Consider the following 21,455-nt stretch of genomic DNA (forward strand, 5'->3'; position numbering starts at 1 on the left):
CAGAGGAATGCATACTTTTATTACTTTTCATGCCCATAATAATTACATGCCCATTCTGAAGAAGCCACACTTATTGAGAGGCAGACACCCCCATTCAGTTGCAGACATGCACATTTTTAGGGCCAGACACATCCACCCTGGGCTTCATTTTTCAGCCTGTTCTCCAAACTAGGTGCTGGCTGTTTCCCCAAACCACTTGTTCAAATTGTGTTGTTGTAGAATGTATCTATTAAAATTTATCGGCACCTCTTCCCATTCCAAATCCAGTCACCAACATGACAGCTCAACTGATGACTGAAAACAAACATTTTCATTAATATTTTTGCTTAATTGTAGTACTCTAAATAAACTGCATTATGTTTTATCTTAGAATGTTTTTTAAATGATTGTTAAATATGTATGACAAATACAATCTATATGAGATTTTAAAGTGTTTTTCATGGTTTTCTATTTAAGAAATACAAAAGTAAAAGAATCAACATCAAAATCACAAGTTACTAAACAGTGTAAAAGCTATTTAACATAAAATCAATATAACCAACATCCTTAATTTTCCTCAACTTACTGAATATTACCAGAAATTACATAAAGTTAGTTTACATATCACCCCAGATCAAGTTTAAGTAAATATATTGTTTAAAAAACACCTCCTAGTGTGTCCTAAAAAATCAAATTCTGTTTATCATGAAATCACAGTTGTCAGTTAGGCAACAGTTTAAGATGTAATGCACTCAAGGCCAATGGTAAAACAGGAGACACCAGTAAGATGAAGTTGCCTGTAGAAACTAATCTAAAGTCAGTTTTGTTTTTCAATCACTAATGGTTAAGATGAGGCTTTCAGATCTGTTACTATGGCAAGCTCCCCCACTCCATGCCCCCTGTCTCCTCCCGCTGACTCCATGCCGATGCCCTATTGGTCAGTTGGGACAAGTTGGTATTTGACCTTTGACTTCCTGGATCTGTAGATGACCACTCCACACACTAGAAGACAGCCAGCAATGAACACCACCATGTTCAGGTTCAGAGTGACATGAGAACCTAGAGAAGGAAAATCTAGTCAATTTAAAGTAGAAAATCTAGTATTTCCTAAATGTGAAAGTGTTCCATGTACTAAATGCTAACTCAGTTATTAAGACACTCTAGTCCAGAACAACTGGACAAAACCAAAATAAATGCAATGCATGTTGCAAGCATCATGTCTAGAAGGGTAGGCATTAGATCTGCTGTTTTGGAGAGGCCCTGGCTCTAAGTGGTTGGAAAGTCTGATCCGATTGTTCAGAGTCAAAGGCGGTAATTCATCTAGGTGGCCAAGAACAGAGGAGGATAAGGGAGAAGGGAATGGGGTCAAAGAGGCAGGTTGTTCGGCGACAAGACAATACCTGGAAGGAGCAATGAAGTGGAAAGAAATGAACTGAAGGCAGATGGCAAAAGGTTGAAGACATAATCAGGGAATTAGCTTATCAAGGTGTCAAGCTCATTCAGGAAAACGACAAGCACCAGGTAGATGATGATGTACAACAATTTTAAGCTTTAATGACAGCATGGAACTCAGTGGAGTACATACAGGTCAAGAAGAGAAAATCTCCACTTTGGAGAAATTATTAGACCTGTATCAAAATGGATATACCATGTCTCCATCAGGACCAAAAGGTAAAGGGCCAGAATAGCCCCCAAAATGATCTGCTAGTCCACTGCAGAATGTCAGCTCCAAATGTTGACAGGGACCAGGTATTTTGTGTTGGGTTATTGGATGGAGAACTAAAGATTGGGCCCGAGTGGGGAGTGTCTGCTACAACAACGGATAGAGATAGAAAACAAACTCATTTTTGACAAAGCTAATTATTGTTTTAATCATCCACTGTAACATTTTAGGAGGGTGTAGGGCCATCCTCTGTTAACTTTCTTGACTATCTCTGCAGAACCTCTTGGCAGAGCTGTCTTGGTGTAAGGTGATATTACTGCAGTTTGACATGAATGTCAATTCATACTGTGTTTGGGTACGCTAATAAGAATATCTCTCAAAGAACATATATAAACCAGAAAAGGAACTAGGCATGCCAAGTTCGGCTGACCCGAAATTAGAAGGAATGAAGGCTGTTGTCACTGTCTGGTTTCAATCCCACGGTTTTCAATGTGGGAGACTGTCTTTAACCATTAAGCTATTTAAACAGAAACTTTTACCTCAGCCATTACATTATTGCTGAAATAATGTGGACAACAGAACATTTATTAACGGAACTAAAAGGTGCACTTGTACAAATATTTCTGTAAATGGCTAGCAAATAGCTATACAGTACAGTACCTACACTCACCTAAAGGATTATTAGGAACACCATACTAATACTGTGTTTGACCCCCTTTCGCCTTCAAAACTGCCTTAATTCTATGAGGCATTGATTCAACAAGGTGCTGAAAGCATTCTTTAGAAATGTTGGCCCAAATTGATAGGATAGCATCTTGCAATTGATGGAGATTTGTGGGATGCACATCCAGGGCACGAAGCTCCCGTTCCACCACATGCCAAAGATGCTCTATTGGGTTGAGATCTGGTGACTGTGGGGGCCATTTCAGTACAGTGAACTCATTGTCATGTTCAAGAAACCAATTTGAAATGATTTGAGCTTTGTGACATGGTGCATTATCCTGCTGGAAGTAGCCATCAGAGGATGGGTACATGGTGGTCATAAAGGGATGGACATGGTCAGAAACAATGCAACAATCCAGTCTTCAACTGTCCAATTTTGGTGAGCTTTTTTTTTTTTTTTAGCCTCTTTTTCCTATTTGTAGTGGAGATGAGTGGTACCCGGTGGGGTCTTCTGCATAAATCACCTTTCTTTCCCATTCTGACATTCAGTTTGGAGTTCAGGAGATTGTCTTGACCAGGACCACACCCCTAAATGCATTGAAGCAACTGCCATGTGATTGGTTGATTAGATAATTGCATTAATGAGAAATTTAACAGGTGTTCCTAATAATCCTTTAGGTGAGTGTATACCAAGTAGTAAGTAGACACTAGTGGGCCTATTACTGGCTAATAAAAGTCATACAGTCATAGATGCTATTTGTGGTGGAAGTGAACTTAATAAGAAATGGTAGTCAGTTTAACACAATGATTAATGGTGTCTAGCTAAATATTCAAACTTGGCGTGATGTTAATGTGTGACAATCGAATCTAATGTCGAGACGCAATTTTCTGATGGGGTGGTATGTCCCAATTGGTTCCAATACTGGTATACTAGCTTACTATATACAAAACAGTACGTAACAGTACGTGCTCCAAGACATTAGCAGATCCTTTAAGTGCTGTAAGTTGTTAGGTGGATTGAGATCTGGGGAATTTGGAGGCCAAGTCAACACCTTCAACTCGTTGTTGTGTTCCTCAAAGAATTCCTGAACCATTTTCGCTTTGTGGCAGAGCACATTATCCTGCTGGATGAGGCCAATGCCATCAGGGAATACCGTTGCCATGAAAGGGTGCACATGGTCTGCAACAATGCTTAGGTAGGTGGTACATGTCAAGTAACATTCACATGAATGGCAGAAACGTGATTCTTCAGACCAGTCCACTTTCTTCCATTTCTCCGTGGTCCAGTTCTGATGCTCACATGCCCATTGTATTCGCTTTCGGCAATGGACAGGAGTCAGCATGGGCACCCTGACTGGTCTGCGGCTATGCAACCCCATACACAAGAAACTGCGATGCACTGTGTGTTCTGACACCCTTCTATCAGTACCAGCATTTACTTTTTCAGCAGTTTGAGCTACAGTAGCTCGTCTGTTGGATCGGACCACACGGGCCAGCCTTCACTCCCCACATGCATCAATGAGCCTTGGCTGCCCATGACCCTGTTGCTGGTTCACTCCTTTCCCTCCTTGGACCAATTTTGACAGGTACTGACCACTGCAGACCAGGAACAATTTGGCCCTTGTCAAAGTCGCTCAGATCCTTACGTATGCCAATTTTTCCTTTTTCTAACACATCAACTTTGATGACAGAATGTTCACTTGCTGCCTAATATATCCCACCCACTGATAGGTGCCATGATAACAAGATGAGTTATTCACTTCACCTGTCATATTGTAATGGCTGATCGGTGTATTATATATATATATACACACACACGCACACACTCTGATAGACTTCATGTTCATGTTTGCGATTGGTTATATGGAAAAAACATTGGCCCTTTTATGTGAACGCGCTCGTCGCTAGATTGAGAAAACATGGGTTGATTTAACAATTTGATAACTATCATCATGACACAGCCTTGCAGTTGTTAGGCTCAGTGAAGCCAGCTAACAAAAATAAATCCTGGGCATGTTGAACATATGATAAGCCTCAGGCATGATAGGATTACCTTGGCCGTCAGCATTCCTCCTCACACGCAAAGGACCCTGGGAGATGTAGTGTGAGGTGGTCTGCAGGATAGCCTCTCTTCGATGGCGACTGGCGCTGTCGATGCAGCCCTGAGCACAGCGAGTGTTGGGGTTCCCTGACTCACACAGGATCACTGAACAGCTGATGTACACCTAGAGAGGTCAGAGGTCACAGTCATGCTCAATGTTTAAGAAGAATTCCTAGAGTCAGACCCATGTTGTTGATAAAACAAATAAAATGTGATTATCTGTTCTGAAACTTTAACTCCAGGTCGTGGACATGACAAGGACACAGTGCTCTATTGTATCCATAGTAACCAGGATGTTTCTCTGGGGGAAAATATTAGCTGGAGTGCTAAAGCACCTAATATTAAAGTGAGGTCCAAAGCAGAACAAAAGTGGATGTTGACGAACTGAGATCATTAGCCACACATTTGGGAAGACTGAGGTGAAAGTATGACTAAGAGATTCAGACCTATACTTTTTACCAAACTTCAGCAACATTATGTCAGGGGTTTCAATGTCTTTTTTCATTAAGTGATGCTGTGCCATGCAAGGTTTTTGGTTAATTCACGGGTTTTGCTTATTGTTGTCATAAAGACCAGCAAACAGTAAGTAAAAGTACTGGGGGTGCTGTGAGACGTGTGATTTTGTCTGAATGACATGTGTCATCTGTCAGTGCTCGAGGTGGACGGGGGTCATTTTGGCTGATGGGCGTACATCACCATTCGTTCCATACCCACTCATTTCCATCAAGCAATCAACATTTACCAGCACCACCTGCTAAAAACATCTTCCTACCATTGTCTTTGTGAACTAACAGTGTTGTCTTTATATTTTCTTGTCTAGAACTGGCCTTATGACTTGGAATAGTAGGATTCAACATAATTCATATGAAGAATCAGTCAGGAAGGAAAAGAGAGAGCAATTATTTGTGGACACCACCTTCAATAGCCTTTCCACTGCACCTGTTTCCACTGCACTTTCATTTGTACCAAAACAGATGATTTTGATTCACAATCGCTTATGCGTCCTAATTTAGACAGATTGATATCATTGAAGTTTAATTGAATTGGTGATATACGGAGATGATTGTGTTCCCTACATTTTTTTTTAGAAGTGTACATAATGTGAAAATATATTGGCTCATGTCCAATCGGAATAATGTTTTCAATAAAATCAAGCAGCTGAATGTTTCACAAATGTTCGCTTGTATCACAAATTAGACTGAATAGCATTGAAATGTTGGCTTATGACAAAAGCTAGCAGTTACTCAATTCAAACAAGAGATTCCTAAACCTTTTATTGGACCAGTTCAGATTTTTTGTTCCACATTTTAGTTTTGACCCTAAAGGATGTCATGGAAATTCTTGAACTAATATACATTAGAGAGATGTCTGCTTTTCTATTACCTGGTATGTAATTCTGGTCTTTGTTTGTAACACACATGTCTGCATAATATCAGCACATCATTACTTACTCTGACCATTCTGAACCTGCCTAAACAAACAAGGTTATCCTTTGTTCTTCACAAATGTGTCCGACTGTCTTTTACGATGTTCCCCTTGCTTCTACTTGGGTAAACATTTATGGCAGGAAGGATAAGGAACAAATTTTGTCTTTTGAGAATGAATAAGCAATGTCCTTGGTTCCTTGGGATAAGGTGGGGGGACAGCCCTTCGTAGGGGGTAAAACTTGTGTGACATAAGACAGCTGGGCAGCATCTTACCACACCCCTTTTAACTGTAATAAGTATGGACTGTTCATGTATTTTGCTCAGAGATTCCTCAGAGGGCTATTCTGTAAGCTTTCGACACGTCTCACTATTTGCAAATAAACTGTTTATTGTGCCAGGATAATTTTTTCTCTGTACCTACTCCTTTAAGAGTTCCTATCGATGGAATTACCATCACAATGAGCACACCTGAATTATATAGTCAAAGATGTTACGATGAAATGTCTAACAAAATCTTTTTTGAGATTAAAAGGCAAATATGCCTGAATTCAAATCAATGTTTTTAACTACAGGTACATCCTCTGTAATTTTACCTTTCACACATTACTGTAGTTAATATTAATAATAGGCTGGTTTAGACATAGGAAACTATGTCAAACAGACAGTCCACACAGTCATACCCTCCAATGTAAATACTACCACACTATATTTACCTGGTCATGCAACCCAATGAATGTGAACGCTTCCATTCCAAAACGGAATTGAGACTGAGGACTGGGGTAGATCTGAACAGTGTCATCCTTCTTGCAGCTGGGAATATTCAGTGAGTTAGTGGATCATTCTAAAAATGCAGCGCTTTCACATCATGGAACTTGAAACAATTGAAAGCAAGAGGCTGTGATAAATATAAATAGTGTTCCTGACCCATATACACCAGTAAACACAGTCTTAGTGTTCCTGACCCATATACACCAGTAAACACAGTCTTAGTGTTCCTGACCCATATACACCAGTAAACACAGTCTGTGTTCCTGACCCATATACACCAGTAAACACAGTCTTAGTGTTCCTGACCCATATACACCAGTAAACACAGTCTTAGTGTTCCTGACCCATATACACCAGTAAACACAGTCTGTGTTCCTGACCCATATACACCAGTAAACACAGTCTTAGTGTTCCTGACCCATATACACCAGTAAACACAGTCTTAGTGTTCCTGACCCATATACACCAGTAAACACAGTCTTAGTGTTCCTGACCCATATACATCAGTAAACAGTGTTAATGTTCCTGACCCACATACACCAGTAAACAGTGTTAATGTCCCTCACCCATTCTGGATGATGCTGTAGTGAATGGGGTCATCAGGGTTGTCTGAGGGCGTGGCCTGGCAAGACTCCACAAACATCTCAGTGTTTAGAATGGAGGTTGTGGATGTGATCTCCATGTAGACCATCTCCTTCAGTTCCAACTGGAAGAATATGAATCACATAAATATACACTGATCTGAAGTCACCTTCATAGCATTACTACTGTATTAGGGTGATCATTTCCTTACCCAGTTTTTCAATTGTACAGTACTATTAGAGGGATAATGTTGCCTATGGTCACTGATCTAAAATCAGTTTATAGTTTACATTTCTAATGGTGTTTTTGGTGATTTTGGTGTTTTGGAGTTTTGAACGGTTCCCTTTGCTACAAACACACCTCCACTGGATAACTAGCTGGATCCACCATGCTGTTGAATAGACTGCTGTGGAAGAACTCAAACTGGTAGGTGAACTTCCCAAAGCCCTTCTCACTGAAAATGTATGGGATCTTGTGGACCAGGAACTCCAGGCTGACGGTGCCCTTCTTGGGGAAGACGCAGGACAACTCAGCCTCCACCTGTTGTTCCCTGGTGATGACATTGCTGGAGTCATCAAAGGATGTGATCACGTTTCTGAAGATCAAATTGTCTCCTTCCTCCTGAAAAACAACACATTTAGCAAGGATTGAGAAGGGAAAATAGTTACATGGTTAAAGACGTGCTTGTAAGACACCAGAAATGGCATCTGGGCAGTTGACAGTTCTCAGGTTACATAAAATGTTGGAGCAAATGGTCTCTGCCCTAAGGAATGCTGGATAAGTTTGCCTTGATACTGCCTTGATACTGCCTTGATACTACTACCTTCTTTAGTAACTCCTAATGGCAATGATGGGTGCCTACTTGTGAAACCGACACCAAACATTCTGCTGCCAAACAGTTTAGCTTCCTCCACTGACAGTTCACCAAGATCCTCAGTGGATGCGAACTCAGGATACTCTGCTTGGCAACACATAAGACCAACTTACTTGACAATGTTCAAGTCTTTTCAGCTGAACAAAAGGTAGCAATTGTATATACCCTTCGGTGACATTTGAAGCTCGCTGTGTAGTAAGGTTATGGTACATTCTCAATTCTGTTAACCAAAATCAGCTGTATTATTCACCTAGAGATGTGTTCTCCTGCAAGGAATTGGGTTCTGGCATACTTTCTGGATGAGAGAGAGGTGAGATAAAATGCACAGCAGTGCCAAAAGGTGATACAAATAGGGTCTGCACGACCCAATTTGTAATCAGACAGGATTTCCTTGACAGTTAACACTCTAGTGACTTTTATGACAGGTTGGTTGCCTCAACTGTAGTCACATTAGTAAGAGGTGTTTTCTCCTAAGCATGTAGATTACAGCTACCTTACTGGGTAATATGTGAGTTAAAGGGTAGAACAACATAGTGGGTTGTAATTGGTGACTCTTCAAAGCCCACTTTCAGTGGATATAATATATAATCACAAAATATATAATCACAAACTGGATACCACAAAATGTAAGCAAACAATTATAATATTGAATACTGGCCCTGACCTCCAGCTGGGTGCCACAGGAGTTGAGGTCCAGGGTCCTGAAGATGTGGGTGCTGTTGGAGTTCATGCTGCAGGACGGATCGCTGAGACGCAGGTGGTCCACTCGGAGACCCACGATGGAGGACTTCTCCACAACCACTGTCATGCTCGACTCATTGCAGGACACATTGGCAGCCAGACTTTTGTTTTTCATCGCTGTTGGAAACAAAGAAGAATCATTACCCTGACCACCACCACAGACACAACATCATTACCCTGACCACCATCACAGACACAACATTATTACCGTGACCACCATCACAGGCACAACATCATTACCCTGACCACCATCACAGACACAACATCATTACCCTAACCACCATCACAGACACAACATCATTACCCTGACCACCATCACAGATGCAATATCATTACCCTGCCCACCATCACAGACAACATCATTACCCTGACCACCATCACAGACACAACATCTTCCCTCAACTACACCACCCTTGAATGAAATAAAAAACATTGAGGCTTTCATGTTGCAGTAGGTAGGAAGCAGCTACCTGAACTGTGTGACTGGAGCTAGCAATGTATTTCCTCTGTATTCTTCTTCCCTCAATTACACCACTACTTTCCTCAATGTTGTCGACACCACCTTTCTGTTTTTAACTAAACATGATCTTTCAGACAATGCAGAAACAATTGCCTAGCAAATTGTTGGATGTATCCTACTGTCTTTGACATTTGACATGTGCTTAGCTAACCAGCCAAATGAGCTGACCATCGCCAACTGGATAGCCAAATGCTCAATATGGACTGTTATAAAACAGAAACATTTAGCAAGTAATTAACAAAAATCATTATACAAAAATTATATAAAATGAAATAATATGACAACACCACTGATTGACTGAAAGGTCATATCAACTCACGACCATAGCAGACAAAAGACAAGGTGTTGTTGCAGTTCTCTGTGTTGAACCAATTATAGGTGTGATTATATTGAGCAGTTACACAGGACTGGTTCATTCTATTAACATTGGTGTAGTAGTTGGAGGACGTGTCTCCATCTGACCATGTTTCATTTCCGTACAGACCGATCCAGAACGAGGAGTAATAGACATTTTGAGTTTCGTCTAAAATGGCCTGGTACTCTGTTTGGTTCCTCACAATGGCCAGGTCTGTGTAGTATTCTCTGCAGTAACTCTGAGCTTGATACCATGTTGACCACTGGAAAACCAGCACGTAGGTCTGGGGGGCATTTTGTCTCCCTGGAAACAGTTGACAATGTTTCAGAGTAATTCAGGAAACTCGTGGCTCATAGGATTTATTCAGTTTTAAATCTAAATCTGTGATTTCAACTTTCTTACAGCATTTACTGATATGGCAATATAGTAGTTCTCTAGCCTGCAGTTGTTTATGTTTTTTCATACCCATATTCATCATCATAGCAAATTAAGTGTATCAGTCAGAATTACATGTATATGTCTTTACTCCTGTAGAATACAGTAGTTCAATATCTTCCTAAATATAGTCATTGTACTTCAATTGTAATTTTTGTGAATTTACAAGATAGATTATTTAACTTACCCTGGTTACTGTTATCTTTTCGGGTGTCTTCGTGTCAGTATTAAGTACTCACCATTATAGCAAACAAACAAGGTGTAGAATGAGTCACATTTGTATCCTTGCCACTGTCTATTATATGAGTTCATCGCCACACAGACTTTCTGCTCATTATTGTAAATGTATCCAGTCTGTGACCAGGGGTATCCTCCTGACCACCCATCTGAGATCCCCTCTGTCTCAGTATCTTCCAGAGACCACCTCCAGTTGCTGAACTTCAGCCCAATCCAGGCTTCTCCAGAATAACCAAGTGTAGAGTTAATCAGACAGGTCAGATACAGTAGCCAGGTCAGTATATGTCAGTCTGCAGTAACTCTGAGCTTCAGTCCAGGTCATTGGCATGTTCACCAAGTGATACTGATGAGAGATATTTGGGGAGAAGCTACACACATCTGAAAATAAATGAAGCAGATTATTAAAATCACAGACACAACATCATTACCCTGACCACCATCACAGACACAACATTATTACCCTGTTAACAATCACAGACACAACATCATTACCCTGACCACCATCACAGACACAACATCATTACCCTAACCACCATCACAGACACAACATTATTACCCTGTCAACCATCACAGCACAACATCATTACCCTGACCACCATCACAACTTTATTACCCTGACCAACATCACAGACAGAACATCATTACCCTGTTGACCACCATCACACAAAATGTCCATCCACAACATATTTTCCCAGGATTCTACAGGCAGTTCAATTTCTTAATTTTGGTGAGCATTCTTTTTTTTCATACACTGTAGAAATGTTCATTGGTCTAGCAGGTCATTAAATGCCATTGCTGAGCTCACCATTCTCACCAGAATGTTTTTATATGAAATGTACCAAACAATTGATTTTGTTTAATATTTGGATATATTCTGATTAATTAAGACTGGCCTTGACACTTCTTTGGTTCTCATGTTGTCACAAACCAGCAACAGAGTCCAAATCCAAAGCTTAGAATCAAGACAACACACTAAACCCCTCACATTTTTGTAAATAAATCTTTTCATGTGACAACACTGAAGAACTGACACTTTGTTACAATGTAAAGCTTGTATAACAGTGTACATTTGCTGTCCCCTCAAAATAACACAACACACAGCCAATAATGTCTAGACCGTTGGGCCCAAAGTGTCAATATTTTGAGTGGCCACCATTATTTTCCAGCACTGTCTTAACTCTCTTGGGCATGGAGTTCACCAGAGCTTCACAGGTTGCCACTGAAGTCCTCTTCCACTCCTCCATGATGACATCACAGAGCTGGTGGATGTTCGAGACCTTGCGGTCCTTCAACTTCCGTTTGAGGATGTCCCGCAGATGCTCAATAGGGTTTAGGTCTGGAGACATGCTTGGCCAGTCCATCACCTTTAACCTCAGCTTCTTAAGCAAGGCAGTGGTCGTCTTGGAGGTGTGTTTGGGGTTGTTATCATGTTGGAATACTGCCCTGCGGCCCAGTCTCCAAAGGGAGGGGATCATGCTCTGCTTCAGTATGTCACTCATGCAGCCCCAGACAATGACACTCCCACCACCATGATTGACTGTAGGCAAGACACAATTGTCTTTGTACTCCTCACCTGGTTGCCGCCACACACGCTTGACACCATCTGAACCAAATACGTTTATTTTGGTCTCCTCAGACCACAGGACATAGTTCCAGTAATCCATGTCCTTAGTCTGCTTGTCTTCAGCAAACTGTTTGTGGGCTTTCTTGTGCATCATCCATGCAGACCAATATGATGCAGTGTGCAGCATATGGTCTGAGCACTGAGAGGCTGACCCCCCACCCCTTCAACCTCTGCAGCAATGCTGGCAGCACTCATACGTCAATTTCCTAAAGACAACCTCTGGATATGATGCTGAGCACGTCCAATCAACTTCTTTGGTCGATCATGGCGAAGCCTGTTCTGAGTGGAACCTGTCCTGTTAAACCGCTATATGGTCTGGCCACGCTGCATCTCAGGGTCTTATAGCCTGGGCCATCTTTATGTAGAGCAACAATTATTTATTTTCAGATCCTCAGAGTTACTTGTCATGAGGTGCCATTTTGAACTTCCAGTGACCAGTATGAGGGGGTGTGAGAGCAATGACTCCAAATTTAACACACCAGCTCCCCATTCACCCCTGAGACCTTGTAACAATAATGAGTCACATGACACCGGGGAGGGAAAATGGCTAATTGGGCCCAATTTGGAAATTTTCACTTAGGGGTTTAGAGATTAATGGCTGTGTGTTGAGTTATTTTGAGGGGACAGCAAATTTACACTGTTATACAAGCGGTACATTCCCTACTTTACATTGCAGCAAAGTGTCATTTTTTCAGTGTTGTCACATGAAAAGATATAATCAAATATTTACAGAAATGTGAGGGGTGTACTCACTTTTGTGAGAAACAGTATCTGCTTAGTCAGAAACAGGTTTTGGCTCTCCAAAACTGGGGTACAAAACATAGTTATTTGTAAGTGATTCATCCAATATGGATGTAAATACAGCACAATTGCACTAACTTTGAAGAGGTATTGTACTTTCAAAGCACAAGTGCTGGAAAACACCACCCCTCCCAAAAAACAAATACAGTTGGAGTTCAATGTACATGATATTGCTTCACATTAAAACAGGAAATAGATGCATCTTTAACTCACCACTGTAGCAGACAAATGGGAACGTGTTTCCGCAGTTCTCCATTGTGTTCTGATAGTAGGAATTGTAATAAACGTAATAACCGCCGTTGTATTGACCAGTGACACAGGTCTGATTCAAACCATTAACATTTTGAAGTACGTAGGTAGTGGTGTAGACACTGGAGTTTCCACTGTCTGACCATGTTCCAGTTCTGTACAGACCGATCCACACATAGGTATAGAGACCTGCACTCACTGCTAGGTTCTGTATGGCCTGGTTCTCTGTCTGGTTCCTCACAATGGCCAGGTCTGTGTAGTGACCTCTGCAGTATCTCTGAGCTTGATACCATGTCATCGCTTGTATAACCACCACAAAGGTCTGAGTGGCATTTTGTCTCCCTAGAAAGAGATAACACATTACGTATAGGTACCTGCTCTTGATAGCTTGTGTCAGTATAGTTTTTATCTTTTTCAGAATTTGCTGTTACAAAGATTTTATTGTCCTAAAACCTTTGTATATGTTGGTACATATTTTCATATCTCATAATTTTATTCATCATTAAGGGGGGTTTGAACCGCTCTTAGTCTGACCCGTCGCCTAAGACCTGTTTGCCTTGGGAGACCCTACCAGGGGCATATAGCCCCAGACAACATAGCTCCTAGGGTCACTCGGGTACTCAAACCCACCCACCACGTTAAGGTGGCAGTTCTTGGAGGGGTCGTATGTCGTATGTCTTGGACACTCGGGTGAAGAGAGGGGCGGAGCTGTCAACTGATCACCACCTGGTGGTGAGTTGGATCCGATGGCGGGGGAGGAAGCTGGACAGACTCGGCAGGCCCAAGCGTACTGTAAGGGTCTGCTGGGAACGTCTGGCCGAGTCTCCTGTCAGAGAGATCTTTAACTCCCACCTCCGGCAGAGCTTCGACTGGATCCCGAGGGAGGCTGGAGATATTGAGTCCGAGAGGACCATGTTCTCCACCGCCATTGTCGAAGCGGCCGCTCGGAGCTGTGGCCGTAAGGTCTCCGGTGCCTGTCGAGGCGGCAATCCCCGAACCCGGTGGTGGACACCGGAAGTAAGGGATGCCGTCAAGCTGAAGAAGGAGTCCTATCAGGCCTGGTTGGCTTGTGGGACTCCTGACGCAGCTGACGGGTACCGACAGGCCAAGCGGGCTGCAGCCCGGGTGGTTGTGGAGGCAAAAACTCGGGCCTGGGAGGAGTTCGGTGAGGCCATGGAGAAGGACTATCGGCTGGCCTCGAAGAGATTCTGGCAAACCATCCGGCGCCTCAGGAGAGGGAAACAGTGCCCTACCAACGCTGTTTACAGCAGAGGTGGGCAGCTGTTGACCTCAACTGAGGATGTCGTCGGGCGGTGGAAGGAGTACTTCGAGGATCTCCTCAATCCCGCTGTCACTTTTTCCTTGGAGGAAGCAGAGGGTGAGGGCTCAGAGGTGGACTCGTCCATCACCCGGGCTGAAGTCACTGAGGTGGTCAAGAAACTCCTCGGTGGCAAGGCACCGGGGGTGGATGAGATCCGCCCTGAGTACCTCAAGTCTCTGGATGTTGTGGGGCTGTCTTGGTTGACACGCCTGTGCAACATCGCGTGGCGGTCGGGGACAGTGCCTCTGGGATGGCAGACCGGGGTGGTGGTCCCTCTTTTTAAGAAGGGGGACCGGAGGGTGTATTCCAACTATAGGGGGATCACACTTCTCAGCCTCCCCGGGAAAGTCTATGCCAGGGTTCTGGAGAGGAGAATACGGCCGATAGTAGAACCTCGGATTCAGGAGGAACAGTGTGGTTTTCGTCCGGGCCGTGGAACACTGGACCAGCTCTATACCCTCTACGGGGTCCCTGTACAACCGAAGCAGGAGCTTGGTCCGCATTGCCGGCAGTAAGTCAGACTTGTTCCCAGTGCATGTTGGACTCCGGCAGGGCTGCCCTTTGTCACCGGTTCTGTTTGTAATTTTTATGGACAGAATTTCTAGGCGCAGCCAGGGACCGGAGGGTGTCAGGTTTGGGGACCACACAATTTCGTCTCTGCTCTTTGCAGATGATGTTGTCGTGTTGGCCCCTTCTAACCAGGACCTTCAGCAAGCGCTGGGACGGTATGCAGCCGAGTGTGAAGCGGTGGGGATGAAAATCAGTACCTCCAAATCCGAGGCCATGGTCCTCAGTCGGAAAAGGGTGGCTTGCCCACTTCAGGTTGGTGGAGAGTGCCTGCCTCAAGTGGAGGAGTTTAAGTATCTAGGGGTCTTGTTCACGAGTGAGGGAAAGTGGTGATCGTGTTTGCCCTCCAGAGATTCAAACCCAGGTTGCCCACAGAAAAAGCTGTGTCAATAACCACTACACCACGGCTGTACGCATTAACATCATGCCAAGTTTGAACATTTCGTTAGACACCATTAAGCATTGTGTTAAACTGAGTAATGTTTCTTATTAAGTTTACTATCACCATACATAGCATCTATGAAGTGTATGGCTTTTGCCACTGGCCGTTTTAAAAGATTATTAGCCATTCGTGAATTACATTGATACAATATCTCCTGTATCAATATAGGTGACGATAACTGACTTTTTCGGCAGCGAAGTGTTTGTCTATCCTGAAGAAATCCTAAGAAGTAATTCGAAAATCCATCAGAAATAGTCGCAATATAACAGGAAACAGTTATACAGTGGGAGAACAAGTATTTGATACAATGCCGATTTTGCAGGTTTTCCTACTTACAAAGCTTGTAGAGGTCGGTAATTTGTATCATAGGTACACGTCAATTGTGAGAGACGGAATCTAAAACAAAAATCCAGAAAATTACATTGTTTTATTTCTAAATAATAAATTAGCATTTTATTGCTAAGTATTTTATCACCTGGCAACAAGTAAGCATTCCGGCTCTCACAGACCTGTTAGTTTTTTTTTAAGAAGCCCTCCTGTTTTCCACACATTACCTGTATTAACTGCACCTATTTGAACTTGTTACCTGTATAAAAGACACCTGTCCACACACTCAATCACACAGACTGCAACCTCTCCAAAATGGCCAAGACCAAAGAGCTGTGTAAGGACCTGCATAAGGATGGGATGGGTTACAGGACAATAGGCAAGCAGCTTGGTGAGAAGGCAACAACTGTTGGCGCAATTATTAGAAAATGGAAGAAGTTCAAGATGACGGTCAATCTCCCTCGGTCTGGGGTTCCATGCAAGATCTCACCTCGTGGGGCATCAATGATCATGAGGAAGGTGAGGGATCAGCCCAGAACTACACGGCAGGACCTGGTCAATGACCTGAAGAGAGCTGGGACCACAGTCTCAAAGAAAACCATTAGTAACACACTACGCCGTCATGGATTAAAATCCTGCAGCACATGCAAGGTCCCCCTGCTCAAGCCAGCGCATGTCCAGGCTCGTCTGAAGTTTGCCGGTGACCATCTGGATGATCCAGAAGAGGAATGGGAGAAGGTCATGTGGTCTGATGAGATACAAATAAACTCCACTCGCCGAGTTTGGAGGAAGAAGAAGGATGTGTACAACCCCAAGAACACCATCCCAACAGTGAAGCATGGAGGTGGAAACATCATTCAACAACACAAAAGAAAATATTTGGAGGCAGCTTAAAGTCCGTATTGCCCAGCGACAGCCCCGAAACCTGAAGGATCTGGAGAAGGTCTGTATGGAGGAGTGGGCCAAAATCCCTGCTGCAGTGTGTGCAAACCTGCTCAAGAACTACAAGAAACGTATGATCTCTGTAATTGCAAACAAAGGTTTCTGTACCAAATATTAAGTTCTGCTTTTCTGTTGTATCAAAACTTATGTCGTGCAATAAAATGCTAATTATTACTTAATACAATGTGATTTTCTGGATTTTTGTCCATCACTCACAGTTGAAGAGTACCTATGATAAAAATTACAGACTTCTACGTGCTTTGTAAGTGGGAAAACCTACCAAAATCGGCAGTGTATCAAATACTTGTTCTCCCCACTTTATTTTAGGTTTTCCATAATGTAACTACTAAAGTTTAGAGCCAGCAAAGTTTTTGTCTATCCAGAACAAATCCTCTTTTGCCACTGGCCATTTTAGCAGCTAATGAGCCATTCGTGAAGGACATTGATACAGTATCTATCAATATAGGTGATGATAACTCACTTTTTTGTCAATTGAAAAGGCAATAGAATAGTTTAGCCAGCGAAGTGTTTGTCTATCTTGAACAAATCCTAATATCCACCAGAACTGTTTTATTTTAGGCTTCCTGTTACGTAGCTACTGAAGGTTGTTCAGCCAGCAAAGTTTTTGTCTGTCCTGATGTGTTTGGACTGTTACGGGAGGTGAACGTGGGACTTGTTGTTCCGTAGCCTGCGTCCACTACGCTATTTAAGAAGGGGTACTCGGTGGGTCGGTTGGTTTGTCGGTCGGAGAGACATTTGCATTAACGGACCGCATTAACGGCTCCGTTAAAAAATGCGGTACGGCAATAAAGTAAGGAAGATTAAAATGGCTAAATTATGAAATACTTTAGGATGGGTAACAAAAATACATTGCATACAGAAATGCAATTTCAAGTCAAATGTATTAGTATGTGTTGCGGTTCTAATAATGACCACATCAAATTTTTTCAGTCTCGTTTTAATTAGTTTGCATTGTCCAGTATAGACTGTAAACAAATGTTTTTCTTTCAATTGTAAATAACTTTAGTTACGTCAATTCAAAAGATTTACCCTGATCCTGCTGTTGTGTTTTCAGATGTATTAATGCCAGTATTTATTTGTTACTCACCATCATAGCAAACAAAGTAGTTGTTTGAGTCACAAGAACTTCCAAACCATCCGTCCGAGAAATATGTAAGGATCACTGCACATTCCTGCTGACCATTACTGTATATGCTGTATCCATACTGGTACCAGGGATACCCTCCAGGCCAACCATTAATGATCCCATCTGTATCATTGTCTTCCAGAGACCACGTCCAGCTGTCATACTTCAGTCCTATCCAGGCCTCACCAGAATTAAGGCCTTTGGAGTTGAACAAACTGATCAGACTATCCTGGTCATCCTGATCAGATACGGAGGCCAGGTCAGTGTAGGTCTCTCTGCAGTAACTCTGAGCATCTGTCCAGGTCTTCTGCATGTCCACAAAGTGATACTGATGAGTGAGACATGAGGAGAGACTGTACAGTCCTGAGAAAAACAAATAAAATAGGGGCAACATTCTGTATGGTTCGAACTCTTGAAAGAAATATGGTCAATTTACATTTTAAAGTCTACAAAATGAAGATATTTTATTTGCCAGTTGATAATTTGTGTGACTCCAGAATAAAGTAATTTCTTTACTGACCTGATAACAAAATGATCAGGAACCCTATTTTTTTCATGGTTGATCACTAAGGAGAGAAATGGAGAAACAATGTATCAAACTGTACTGGACTTAAAGGGATCGTTAGCTTGTACATTTAGTTACATTTTATAGAACGTAAATACAAGACTCAAGTTCATATTGTGGCAGTTCTGGAGTGGAGAGGGACCTACAGTAGACTCGCGCAGCGCATGAGTAATGGGTATGCAGGCATAATACTGAGCATCTATCTACTCATTTAAAACAGATGCGACCCTCGCAGGTCGATGAGGACTCCCGGGAGAACGGAGCGTCAGAAGAACGGAAAGCCTGGGTCACTACGGGAGCAGGAGATGCCAGCACAGTCGTGCTCATAAGTTTACATACCCTGACAGAAATTGTGACATTTTGGCATTGATTTTGAAAATATGACTGATCATGCAAGAAATGTCTTTTATTTAAGGATAGTGTTCATATGAAGCAATGTATTATCACATAGTTGTTTGGCTCCTTTTAAAATCATAATGATAACAGAAATCACCAAAATGGCCCTGATCAAAAGTTTATATACTGTTGAATGTTAGGTATTGTTACAGACACACAATGTGACACACACAGGTGAAAATGGCAATTAAAGGGGTATTTCCTTTTTAAATTGCAATTAGTGTCCGTCTACACATAGTCAATGAGTTTTTGTTAGCTCTCACGTGGATGTACTGAGCAGGCTAGATACTGAGCCATGGGGAGCAGAAAAGATCTGTCAAAACCTCTGCATAACAAGGTAATGGAACTTTATAAAAATGAAAAAGGATATAAATAGATATCCAAAGCCTTGCAAATGCCAGTCAGTGCTGTTCAATTTCTTAGTAAGAAGTGAAAAATTCAGGCATCTCTTGATACCAGGGCAAGGTCAGGTAGACCAAGAAAGATTTCTGCCAAAACTGCCAGAAGAATTGTTCAGGATACAAGGAAAAACCCACAGGTAACCTAAGGAGAAATACAGGCTGCTCTGGAAAAAGATGGTGTGGTTGTTTCAAGGAACACAATACAATAGTACTTGAACAAATATGAGCTGCCTGGTCAAGTTGCCAGAAAGAAGCCTTTACTGCGCCAATACCACAAAAAAGTTAGAATATGTTACAAAATTTTACAATATGCCCTATAACACCTTGACATGCCTCACAGCTTCTGGTATACTGTAATTTGGAGTGACGAGACCAAAATAGAGCTTTATGGTCACAACCATAAGCACAATGTTTGGAGAGGGGTCAACAAGACCTATAGTGAAAAGAATACCATCCCAATTGTGAAGCATAGTGGTGGCTCTCTGTAAAGCACTTTGTGACAACTGCTGTAAAAAGGGCTTTATAAATAAATTGGATTGATTGAAATAAATTTGATTGGTTTGTGGGGGGGTGAGCTCTAAAGGCACGGGGAATCTTGTGAAAACTGATGGCAAGATGAATATGCAACATGTTATCAGAAAATAATGGCAGATAATTTGCATTCTTCTGCATGAAAGCTGCGCATGGGATGCTCTTGGACTTTCCAGCACGACAATGACCCTAAGCACAAGGCCAAGTTGACACTCCAGTGGTTACAGCAGAAAAATGTGAAGATTCTGGAGTGGCCATCACAGTCTCATGACCTTAATATCTTCGAGCCTGCACGTTTGAGAGTGGAGATCTCAAACGTACGGGTCATGCAATACGACCAAAGACTTTGCATGACCTGGAGGCTTTTTACCAAGATGAATGGGCAGCTATACCACCTGCAAGAATTTGGGGCCTCATAGACAACTATTACAAAAGACTTCACTGTTTTTGATGGTACATGGGGCAATACACAGTATTAAGAACTAAGGCTATGCAGACTTTTGAACAAGGTCGGGTTAATTTTTTTACACTGGAATGAGTTATAATTAACTTGTGTTTGTATTCGTTATTCGTTTTGTTTGAATTTTCATATTTTACTTTGGGTCCCATGCCTTCTTTGGAGAGTATTTTTGTTTTCATTGGTTTTAGAACTTCTTTGTTTGGCTCATTCTCGACTATCCCTCTTTGTTTTTGTTGACGTTAGCACCCCAAACGTTTACAATATAATGTTGTTGTTCTGTCATGCTTAATGCAGTCACACAGCAAATGTAAATGAACACCGAGAGGGTTAAAATGGAAACCATAGACACAAGGGTGTTGCACAAAATTGTGGGCCCTGTACATATGCGGTCTCTGAGGGTCCCTCCCCTCTTTATTCAAGTTTCAAAAACAAAATTGAGGGCTTTATATACTTAGTACTGCTTTTCCCCCTGCTCCGACATCACTGGAAACACACACCAGGACTAGTGCATTTGAATATATCTACTTATATATCTACTTACATATAGTACTTTGACTTTTAGGTAAATGTTACTCATGGCCGCAGGAAGCTTTTTTGATCAGGCAGTGCTGAACGTAGTTCATAGCGGAACGGATAACCAACATGTCGGTCGGCCATAATGACATGCCTTGACCTTGAGCACTGTTGAAGTCAGATGAAATGACACATGTCTTGCTGATTTCAAACCGACTGCCTCAATGCTTTGGTGGCAGAGATAAAGGAAGGAATCTTGTCAGGGGGCCCCAGCACACCTACTTCCAAAGGCTATTAATGTATTCATCATCCATGACTGTATATTAGTGACAAAGACATGGCAGTTGTATTTATTCATTTCTGGCCCTTTGGATCAAGTGTGATCATAAACATGTTGTTAGTAAAATAATATATGCTGTTAATATAGTATCACATGTTTCATAGAACATTGTTTAGAAATATACTTTACTTACTTACAGTAGGCTTTTTATATTATTGCCCAGGCTAAGTAATGGAATGGTCATGTTTGACTGACCATTGTTTGCATTGTGTGTGAAAGCAATGAGACATTTCTGTTTTCAAGAAAAGAATGCTGCTGTCCTCATTAGGTAACGTTAACGAAACAACCATGTTTATCTCATATTTATTTACCTGAAAAACAAGGAACATTTAAATAGGGTTTAACACTAACCAGTGTTTGAATAATTAAACTCTGGTTCCGGTTCCACTCACACTGTGGTATATCAACTATTGTTTTAATGAAATATAATTGTTTTAATGTGTCAAATTAATCAAGCAAGTACTTATATAGCACAATTCATACA

At 41.9% G+C, this 21,455-nt stretch overlaps 2 protein-coding genes across 2 annotated transcripts; both read right to left on the reverse strand.

Annotated features, from left to right (window-relative positions):
- Nucleotides 1-9,805, reverse strand: LOC105009539 (ZP domain-containing protein). The gene is made up of 7 exons (XM_034293113.1): nucleotides 9,781-9,805; nucleotides 8,722-8,915; nucleotides 7,544-7,804; nucleotides 7,168-7,307; nucleotides 6,547-6,643; nucleotides 4,359-4,530; nucleotides 1-1,038 (listed from the first exon to the last, which is right to left on the reverse strand). The coding sequence occupies exons 1-7, from the start codon at nucleotides 9,788-9,790 to the stop codon at nucleotides 911-913; spliced, it is 1,002 nt and encodes a 333-aa protein (XP_034149004.1). The 5' UTR covers nucleotides 9,791-9,805; the 3' UTR covers nucleotides 1-910.
- A 769-nt stretch (nucleotides 9,806-10,574) lies between these two features.
- Nucleotides 10,575-18,331, reverse strand: LOC117594762 (putative C-type lectin domain family 20 member A). The gene is made up of 4 exons (XM_034293507.1): nucleotides 18,286-18,331; nucleotides 17,727-18,128; nucleotides 12,984-13,361; nucleotides 10,575-10,723 (listed from the first exon to the last, which is right to left on the reverse strand). The coding sequence occupies exons 1-4, from the start codon at nucleotides 18,320-18,322 to the stop codon at nucleotides 10,590-10,592; spliced, it is 951 nt and encodes a 316-aa protein (XP_034149398.1). The 5' UTR covers nucleotides 18,323-18,331; the 3' UTR covers nucleotides 10,575-10,589.
- Nucleotides 18,332-21,455: the final 3,124 nt, after the last annotated feature.

Source organism: Esox lucius, chromosome 7, assembly GCF_011004845.1.
Source record: "Esox lucius isolate fEsoLuc1 chromosome 7, fEsoLuc1.pri, whole genome shotgun sequence".
Taxonomy (NCBI): domain Eukaryota; kingdom Metazoa; phylum Chordata; class Actinopteri; order Esociformes; family Esocidae; genus Esox; species Esox lucius.